We start from the raw sequence: 9,189 nt of genomic DNA, 5'->3' as shown, positions 1-9,189 counted from the left end.
GTACAAAACTTATTAATGAGAAAAAATAATTTTCCAAGGCCCGAGGGAATGGGGGAGTCCCAGTCGCACAATTCATTTCTGAATGCACATTAATTATTGATTATTTTTTTCAGTTAGTATTCCATTTTACTGGATCTCACGCTGAATTTTATTGGTTTAGTCGTTCCTGCGGTTTATAAAAATTTCTATCGAAATATATGAATATTATGTGATTGAAAATCCTCAAACGTGATTGGTCAATAGGCACGTGAAGTCGGTGTTGAAAAAATGCGAGTGATTTTTTTTCAAATTAATTGAATGAATTCTCAATAAATTCCATATTTATATCCGTGAAAAAACGAGTACAATTTAAAAAATTCTCTTCAATTCAATTTGATTGAATCCAATTTTCCGATTTTCATATAAAATTTTGGAAAATCCATTAGGGTATTCACTCCATCCTCTCGGTGCAGATCTTGAAGGAGTGAAGAACGTGAAATTGAGAGTTTAAAATTGCCCAAGGAGAGAGTTGATGAGTTGTTAAACAAGAGTCAGAAATTACTCCAGAATTCAGATCAATGTTGACTGAGAGAATGAGAAAGCCGCAGAAACGTAAACTGAGACGTCTTTGCCATTGTTGTGAGTACAATTACTGATTCACGGAAAATACTATTGCTCGGGGCAATCAAAGCGACAGGAAAGAGAGACGGATAGAATTGGATAATTCAACATTGAAGGTAGGAGGATTTCACATCAAAACAATCTGGAGCTATCGGAATTCTGCGTAAGCTCCAGCCGTATATTGTACCAACACTTTGTACACCAAGTGCTGTTGATTGCTCCCTGAGTTATTCACCGGTAATTTATAATGATCAATTATTTCCCATATTTTGGCGATGCCATTTGCCTCGTCGCGAATTATGATAGCCCAATTAAAGTGATTTGGGGTGGGTACGCTGAATAATTAATTGCATTTTCTATTACTTGCCTCATTCAATAGTAATAACAGCAATTATCGGTGATGTTATTCATTGAGCACGGCGTAATGGGATTGATAAAATAATTGTTTTTTCTCCAATTTGGGTAATGGCTACATGTGATGAATATAAAAAAATATAATTTCTGTTTTAAACACACGATCTTCAAAAGAAAATACATTCCGTTCAGTGAATCCAAAAAATTATTTAAGTTTATTTATGGTATTTTTATAAATTTACTTCTCTAGAAAAGAAAAAAAAATGCTGAAAGTATTTTCAGACTTACTGATTGCAGTGACAACTCCTAAGATCCTAATGAGGATTTCGAGATTGTTCTCGATGGGCCTGACGTAGTTGGGACTCTCGGGAGCATCTCCGGGGCCTCCAAAATCCTTGCCGTAAGTCACCATCATTTTTCTCCCAACAAAAAACCTCAAAATGGAAAAATAAATGAAAAAAAAAATCAATTGTCCATTCTAAAGTGATTGGACTGGATAGCAGATTTTACGGGAAATTAAAATTTTCCGAGGGTTTTAGGGTGTCGGAAGAGACATGTGCTGTCTCGCCACATTCGCGCGGTACTGAGTGTCCGGAGGAAATGTTGTCTTGGGTACAGCATCACCGCCGAAAGCTCCCGATTCTGCGCTCATCTCTAACCAGATACAAAACGTACATTGCAACAACCCTAAATGTCAGCCACCGCGTGCTCGTAGTTGCTCTTTTGCTTTGTAACAAGCTCATCCTTTGGTACAGACTTCCTCGTCCTAGTCATCCTATGTAGCCACACCAGATGTTTGAATTTTCCTGATTAATTATCCATAACTGAGTAACACTATTTGCATGGTAATTTTGGGGATACAAGGCGAATTTTAGAGCAGGGGATTTTTAGCATTCGGGGCAAGTCTCAAAGTTATTTCCCAACTCCGGGTGTGAAAGAAGCGGGGGAAATAATTTTTCCGTTCTAGTGGAAGAGCGAATTCAGACTATTGGAGTTTTCCAATTTTACAACAACTAGTCATTCAGGATTTAAACTTCAATATAACATAGGAAATATTTTACAACATTTGAATAATCGGTAAAAAATTGGAATGTGTTCCGATAAAAAATAAAAATCAATGGAATATAGCGGAGGATTTTTTTCAATTCTAATTGCAATTGATTAATTTTCATGTAAGCAGAGGTGAAATTAAAGTCATTCTCAGATATTTTCAGGTAACGTTTATTGAAAAATACATTCAGCCCCAGTGAATCTGTCCCCAACCCCTAAAAGCTCAACAATTACAAAAGTGAGGTAGATCGATGATCAATTAATATCGAACTCATGTGCCGTGGAGGAGTCCCCCCAGTGGTTACTCTAAAAAAAGTGCAATCACTCTCTCAAATTCCTCAACAACGTTATAAAATTCCTCCAATCACAAAACTTTGTTCATCAGTCTATGTCGCTCTGGATCGATCACTCGTTCGCCAACTTTTTTCTCCTCCGCTGTGTTCTGGGATAATCCCATCCGTTTTTGATGAAATTGGGCTTCGCAGATTGGGTGATCTGCCTACCCTGGATCTCTAGCATCTCACTGGTGAAATTATCAGCGGATGCGGCCTTAAGGGCACGGGGAATTGGACTGAGTGAATTTTTCGGACGCTGAGGTGGTACCACTCCTGATGGTGCCACTGATCTACTGGTGTAATCATCAAATTCAAATTAATTACGATGAGTACAAGTGCCTGAAGGGCTTTCGAATTTTTTTTTTAATAATAATTGGAGATTATTGTGTTCTGTCAAAGAAAGATTCTTGAGAATAATTAAATTTGTAAGTGAAATGAATCGAAAAATTGTAGTAGGATTTTTACCTATTTTTATTACTGCTGGGCAATCTGGAAGGATCGATGGGTGCAAGACGAATATTTTTTGGACAGGCTGAACGAGACACTGGTGTTTGCCAGGCTGACGAGTGCCTCTGGGGAAGTTTACTCAGGGTCGAATGCTTTGCCGAAGTGATTTTAGACGCTGAGCTCATGTTTCTGTAGAAACCTATCGACCAACGAATCAGTTTCAAAAATTAATTCATCAATGTCGTGGCATTGTGACACCTATCACGAGATGTTGACGAAAAAATTTTCAGGTCACAATAAAATTCGTGGAGGTATATGTCCAAGAAGAGAATTGACATTTTAAAAAAATTAGAGAAATTGTGGAACAAATGAGATGGACTTTTGATATTAAAACGATATCACAGAAGGGGAGTTTCATTTCTTCTTGCACGCGAACAAGAAATATAATAGAAAATGGTGTAAATTATCGACAATTGTACAGATTGTGGTAGTAATGAGAAAAGTAATAAATTTCACGAATTGATGAAAATAAAATGCGGCTTCAGCAATCAATTCATCAATGTCAGACTTTCGATTGATATCTCGAGATATAAGCAGATAACTAAATTCAGTCGGTAGTAACTTTGAATTATAAAAATTGTAAGAGTCATGGAAAAAGATCATTTACAATTTACAAGGATCTTATTTTTTTACATCACTGAGATTGAATTCCAATTCTTGTAATTATCGATCCTCCATGAACCTAGGCATACGCTACGTATATTTCTATAAAAAAAAACATTGATTTCTCCATAGAAAACGATTGAAACTAATAGAGCTAGTGTTCAATTGAATTTTTTATCAAATGCCTCAGACTATCCAGAATTTTTCTACTCCTGTGCAATGAGAACAAATAGCTGTTTTCCAATGAAATAAATGAGTGCCCGAAAAAGGAGTTGGAGGGGAGAATTTAGATGGGGATTTAATGAAGTGTATTTACGCAGGATAAATAATTGATGTGCTCACCATGAGGTGTAAGCTCTAGAAGATGTCCAGCATATTTAATCGGTGTTGTTCTCAATGTGCAAAAACTCTCGCGCGTTGTAACGGCAAATGGCACAGGACTGACAACAATTTTCTTATTAAAAACAGTGCCAAGTTTATTTCTACCAAGCTGGCTCGTATCAACACTCGAGGCATCATCCTCGTCCTCATTATTATCGTCAATTGCGTTTTTGGCATTTTCAGTAATTTTTTTGAAAGCTTTGCTATCGGGAATCAGTTCAGTCAATTCGAACGATTTTATTCTATTGGCACTACGATTTCTACTTGAATTACTTAGGTTTCGCGATTTCAATGTCTTTCTACCACTGTACGTTGGCGCCGGTGTTATTCGGAGTACGTCGTCTAGGTCTTTTGATGCGTCTGACGGTAAATCGGCTTTTTCTACTTCATCCATTATGTAATCTACCAGCAGATCTATGATTTTTTCTTTGAGATCTTTATTCCCCTTTGATGAGGTCGGTTTCTGAAAGGGAGAGATTCTTTTGTTAGTGAAAATACGGGAGTATTTTATGGATATTGAGAGATTCTATGGGTTCAATTTATGGCAGCGGTTGACATGAAATTTTATTCATTTTCTCAGCTCAATTTCTCAGAATCTCTCTTCTTCTTTTATTTCTATTCTAATAAAATTACAAATCCCAAATTCTACCAATGGCCATCTTCATTAATCATAAAATCTTTATATAATTTTATTTCTATAGAAAAATATCGTAACAATCCCACATTCCCGTGCCAGATTTCTTCTCGCTTTCGAAAAAATTCATAAAAAATCATTTCCTATTGTGGATTATGTTAATTGCCGTGTAATTTCCACCGAATATTTTTTTGTGGGTAAATCTCACCTTTTTCTCGTTAGCCATGGTCTCCTCATCTCTGCCCCGCAGTCTTCTTGGCAATTCCGTCACACAAATCTCTCCATCTTCATCAACAACTGGAATATTCATCTTTTTCCCAATGACTCTCAAATGTGGCACCTGTGTCCTCCATTGAATACACTCCTCCGTGACGGTCCCCTGGGTCGAATTCACATCTTCATCATCCTCTTTATAAAGAGTTCTTTCAACAGCACTCCACAGATCCAGTACTTTCCTCGTGGCAACTTCCTCAATGTCTTCAGGCCACGAGGAAGATGTCCCACTGTTGTCATCTCGACTTGTGTCAATACCACTCGGCCAAGGATTTTTTCTCGCTGTTGATATTGGAGGAACGAAACTCGACGAATTTTTCTCACGAGCGACTGTCATGCTTTCTCGTTTTCTCACGTTTTCGGAGCTTGCGTTAATAATTTTTACTCATTATTATCAAGTAACGATTATTATCAGTGACGACAGCTCTTATGTCAAAGGGCACGTGTTTAATAATAAATAAATAATTCCGTAGCAAAATGGAAAAATTGAAGACTTCATTAATTATTCCGAATGCTAAGTTCTTGAGTTCCTTGAATTAATCGTGCTTGTTGGATTTAGAAAATATTTTTCCTCACGAAAAATGTAAATTTCTCTATAATGATCATGAAAAAAAATTATTGGATAAAACATAAATAATGAGTCTTCTCTTTTCCGAAATTGATAGTCATTAAATACACATCATGCAACACAAAATATCAATAGAAAATTATTTTACTGCTCCGTAATTTCACGACGTCACTGAACAGTTATGCAAATGGAATTGATTCTTCAATGGATTCTCAATTATCACAGGTGAATTGACGTAATTTTACAACACCATTTCCTAAAATACGAGAGACTCCAATTCTCCTGAATAATTGAGCATGAATATTCACTAGAAATCTAAAAATACCGAAATGCATTTCGAAACGCTTGCAGTAAAAATTTCCATCGAAAATTTCACAACTACCAACAATTCACAAAATAATAAAACATCACCTCAGATGAATACCTTTTAGTTGTCCTCTTGGACATTTCATTTTCTGGAATAAATATTAATAAAACCATTAGATAATCGATGTAAAACCTTTAATCCATAATTATTGAATTAAACCAGACATCACGAGCCAAAAAAATCTAAAAATATAAACCCCATGTAAGAAAACCTAAAATACCACTCTCCACAAAAAAAACCGCTGAAAAAAAAATTTTATTCTCACCCCTTTGACTGATTAATCCATTCAAACAGCTCCACCGACAATTTCCACATCGAAAACCTTAGCCACATGCCCTCAGAGACCCAAATAAACATTCCAATCCCCAGCTTTTGCATAAATTGACAGTGAAAACTAATAAATCCTCCATAAGCAACAGTTGCAGCTGAATTTCCAACGTATTTCACTCACCCGGACGCTCCTATTGATTATTCCACCTGTCCCCCTTACTCCTGAGTTCATCGACTCTCATTTTCCCGCTGCAGGTTCCCGATGTTCGGTGAAGCGACAAAAAGATATTTTACAAAATATTAATAAATTCGGAGTGGAACTTCAATGTTTTTCACCCTCTGGTGCCACCGCCTGCGCTTTATCGTCTGCAATTGGTTCGTGTCTTGCCACTGGTATAAACCCCCGGATTTGAGCGTGCGCGCTTTTTCATCGTGTCTTTACCTCACTTACCTGGATTTATATCGCAATATTCAAGGGCATCACCTCAATTTATCTCGTTATAATTATTGCAGTCGACTTTGTGTCAGTTCCGGTGGATTGCATGAGTGCATTGATACTGCATGCTGACCTTTGATTTCAAATCTTTGGTATTGTACCCGGGTATAATTGTCCAAGCGGTCAATAAGGTGAATGTCCCAGTGTCCGCTTATATTAACATTTAACGTATTTCCTGGATCTGATATTATTATTATTGTATCAGATGTTATTACCTTTTTTTACTGACGAAGTGGTTTGCCGTGCACAAAGTAAATTCAATTTTTACGTTCAGTTATTTATGATGGATTTAATCATTATTTGATAATTTAATCATTTATATTGACATGGCGAATTTCAATTTCACGTTGCGCAATTTTCAAAATTAATGTTTTTTTTTTATGAATCCAATCTCTGGGATCTCTGGTGTGTGTTCACTGAACTAGCAACGCGCACATCAAAACAGCTAATTATTTTGGTCGCCTGTCATTTTAGTGATTATTTGATAAGTTTTTACGATCTTAATTGCATTGTCGATATTGAGTTCGTCGAGTGGTTGAGGATTCAGGAAGTTCTAAGGGGTAATTTGACGTTTATTGGTGGTTGGAAATTATGGCCGCTGAGGAAAATTTTGAACAGGTGAGATTGTCTTTCTAACCTCAATAATTTCGCTGGCAACCTATTATTTTCATTTTTTAAGTCCACGGTTTTGATTATTGATAATTTGTTGATTAAATTTTGTGGATAGAGGATCAATAAAATGGGGGAATTTTCTTTTTTTTCCTAAAGGACTGGAAAATTTTTTATAAGTTAGGTTAAGTAAGTGGTTTTGGGGTTTTAGTTTGAGGATGAAGAGACAGAATTACCGATTGGAGGAACTCTACCCAGTGGCAGAAAGCGTCTGTTCTCGAAAGAGCTTCGATGTATGATGTATGGATTTGGGGACGATCAGAATCCGTACACTGAGAGTGTCGACCTCCTGGAGGATCTCGTCATCGAGTACATCACTGAGATGACCCACAGAGCTATGGAGATCGGCAGAACTGGACGAGTCCAAGTCGAGGACATAGTTTTCCTCGGTAATCCACGATTTAATTCCGTAAAGAATCATTTTTTAATAGATTAATATTGAGAATTGATTTTTACAGTCAGAAAAGACTCCAGGAAGTACGCGAGGGTTAAGGACTTGTTAACCATGAATGAAGAATTGAAGAAAGCGAGAAAAGCGTTTGATGAAGTTAAATATGCAGGTAACAGTCTCGAATTTGATCTGAAACTTGTTCTTGTCATGTCTGCGTCTGGTGCATCAGTAGAGAGCATGAACTATTTTTTTCTCGAGTATTTTTCGCTAATTTTCTGTGAATTTATTTCGGCGCCACGAAGGATATCCACGTACTTCGACAACCACGAACTTGACAAATTTATGGAGAAGTATGTGAATATTCCGAATAAACACATCAGTTGTAAAATGGCAGCTTGAACTTTCGTTGCAGTTCTATCGATGTTGTAAAATGATAACTACTTCTTGTGTTGCCAAGAAAGTACAGATAATCATTTTAACTATTGAATGAGTGAAAAGTGAAAACGATAAGCTCATGTTTTCCTCTTATTCTCACTATTTTATTGGTTCACTTATTTGTTTATTTTTTGGCATGTTTATCTACAGACTCGCATGGCTCCAGGGCATGATGTTAATGCAACAAATTATGAAAAATTTCATTAGTAAATCTATTATGTTTATTCGATGAGCATACAAATTGACAAAATTATCACGAAATATCATGCACGGCCTGTTTCGCTGACAGAATAACATCGTTAAGGCCAACACCTTGATAAGAGGAGCCACAGAGTGTCAGAGGCATTTTATGAGCACTGATATAATTACGTATTCTCTTGACTCTCTCCTCGTGGCCGACGATATACTGAGGAATGCAATTCTTGAGAATTTGGAAGTGAGTGTCCGAGGGATCGACCCTTATCCCGAGAATCTTCCTCAATTGCTCTAATGCAAGAGACTCCATGTGCTCTCGCGATGAATTCACACCGAAATATTCGTCGAACCATGCACCACCCATCATTACTGTCAGTACCTGTAAGATATTTACGATTTACAGTATTTTCATTCAAAAAAAAAAAAAACAATTGTGTACGATAAATTGTAATAATTACAACGAAAAAAAAAATAGTGTGGATAACTGAAATGTAAATTATTTGGAATTATCCTGAAATAAATGAACAATTTGTAATATTAAAATAACAATGGACTGACCGTTGAAGATCGGTGAGGGAAAGTGCAGGAGTCAAATATCACTCCTAAAATGGGAATCTTCTCCTTGGGAGGCACCAGGAAGCCGAAGGCCTCCATCGGCAGAATTTTCCCTGGAAACTCAAAATTTATTACAGCCACAGTGACCGTAGGGATCGCCTCCAATTCCCTCGCCAGCTGGGGATGCTGTTCCTGGAGTAGTTTCCCCAATTCTCCAGCTGCCAGACTAGAAATCACTCTCTCAAACCTTTGAATTTCTCCGCTGACATCGACCTCCACGAAATCAGGTTTGAACGTGATACTCCTGACCTGCGTTTTCAGCCGAATTTGTACATCTCCCTCTGCTAATTTTTTTTCCAGAGCCTCAGGGAGCTGTTGAATTCCTCCCTGGAGACCCCAGATTGCCCACCTCTCTCTCCGAGCTTGTGCTGCAGAACCCACAAGCATTTCCGCCTTTTCCTCTGGAGCTTTCTTACGTTTTGAATTCAAAATCTCCTGCCACCTGT

At 37.2% G+C, this 9,189-nt stretch overlaps 4 protein-coding genes across 8 annotated transcripts in view; 1 reads left to right on the top strand and 3 right to left on the bottom strand.

The window, feature by feature from the left end:
* The window catches only part of LOC105266587 (uncharacterized), a 25,580-nt gene extending 24,065 nt beyond the window's left edge, over positions 1-1,515 (bottom strand). The window contains exon 1 of the mRNA XM_011304888.1: positions 1,243-1,515. Within this exon, the coding sequence (XP_011303190.1) occupies positions 1,243-1,369 (127 nt within the window). The 5' untranslated portion in view covers positions 1,370-1,515. The remainder of the gene's footprint in view (positions 1-1,242) is intronic.
* Positions 1,516-2,290: 775 nt separating this feature from the next.
* Positions 2,291-6,314, bottom strand: LOC105266586 (uncharacterized). Of its 3 annotated transcripts, XM_011304887.1 has the most exons (7): positions 6,124-6,314; positions 5,938-6,041; positions 5,730-5,760; positions 4,673-5,102; positions 3,792-4,293; positions 2,805-2,985; positions 2,291-2,632 (listed from the first exon to the last, which is right to left on the bottom strand). In XM_011304887.1, the coding sequence occupies exons 3-7, from the start codon at positions 5,750-5,752 to the stop codon at positions 2,410-2,412; spliced, it is 1,359 nt and encodes a 452-aa protein (XP_011303189.1). In that variant the 5' UTR covers positions 5,753-5,760; positions 5,938-6,041; positions 6,124-6,314; the 3' UTR covers positions 2,291-2,409. The 3 variants fall into 3 exon arrangements, with proteins under 3 accessions (XP_011303189.1, XP_011303187.1, XP_011303188.1); XM_011304885.1 differs by lacking the exon at positions 5,938-6,041; XM_011304886.1 differs by lacking the exon at positions 6,124-6,314 and having other exon boundaries at positions 5,938-6,111.
* Positions 6,315-6,832: 518 nt separating this feature from the next.
* Positions 6,833-8,304, top strand: Taf13 (TATA-box binding protein associated factor 13). Of its 2 annotated transcripts, none has more exons than XM_011304882.1 (4): positions 6,833-7,056; positions 7,259-7,496; positions 7,566-7,667; positions 8,223-8,304. In XM_011304882.1, exons 1-4 carry the CDS (start codon positions 7,030-7,032, stop codon positions 8,225-8,227), a joined length of 372 nt encoding a protein of 123 aa, XP_011303184.1. In that variant the 5' UTR covers positions 6,833-7,029; the 3' UTR covers positions 8,228-8,304. The 2 variants fall into 2 exon arrangements, with proteins under 2 accessions (XP_011303184.1, XP_011303183.1); XM_011304881.1 differs by lacking the exon at positions 8,223-8,304 and adding an exon at positions 8,084-8,191 and having other exon boundaries at positions 6,835-7,056.
* Ppox (protoporphyrinogen oxidase) overlaps positions 8,132-9,189 on the bottom strand; it is a 2,163-nt gene continuing 1,105 nt past the window's right edge. For both annotated transcript variants that reach the window (XM_011304883.1, XM_011304884.1), the window contains 2 exons: positions 8,687-9,185; positions 8,132-8,507 (listed from right to left, as the gene is read on the bottom strand). In XM_011304883.1, coding sequence (XP_011303185.1) covers positions 8,187-8,507; positions 8,687-9,185 — 820 coding nt within the window. In that variant the 3' untranslated portion in view covers positions 8,132-8,186. The remainder of the gene's footprint in view (positions 8,508-8,686; positions 9,186-9,189) is intronic.

Source organism: Fopius arisanus, unplaced genomic scaffold, assembly GCF_000806365.1.
Source record: "Fopius arisanus strain USDA-PBARC FA_bdor unplaced genomic scaffold, ASM80636v1 scaffold00039, whole genome shotgun sequence".
Taxonomy (NCBI): Eukaryota; Metazoa; Arthropoda; class Insecta; order Hymenoptera; family Braconidae; genus Fopius; species Fopius arisanus.
Note: the sequence above shows the minus strand (reverse complement) of the source record. Positions and strands in the feature narration are given on the sequence as shown.

Coding starts and splice junctions, on each gene's coding strand:
- LOC105266586 (XM_011304887.1), bottom strand. CDS start 5,752: ATGTCCAAGAGGACAACTAAAAG. Junction 2,986..3,791: donor TCTAGAGCTTACACCTCATG/GTGAGCACATCA, acceptor GTTGGTCGATAG/GTTTCTACAGAAACATGAGC. Junction 2,633..2,804: donor CCCAGCAGTAATAAAAATAG/GTAAAAATCCTA, acceptor TGATTACACCAG/TAGATCAGTGGCACCATCAG.
- Taf13 (XM_011304881.1), top strand. CDS start 7,030: ATGGCCGCTGAGGAAAATTTTGAACAG. Junction 7,057..7,258: donor CTGAGGAAAATTTTGAACAG/GTGAGATTGTCT, acceptor TTGGGGTTTTAG/TTTGAGGATGAAGAGACAGA. Junction 7,668..8,083: donor TGATGAAGTTAAATATGCAG/GTAACAGTCTCG, acceptor GTTTATCTACAG/ACTCGCATGGCTCCAGGGCA.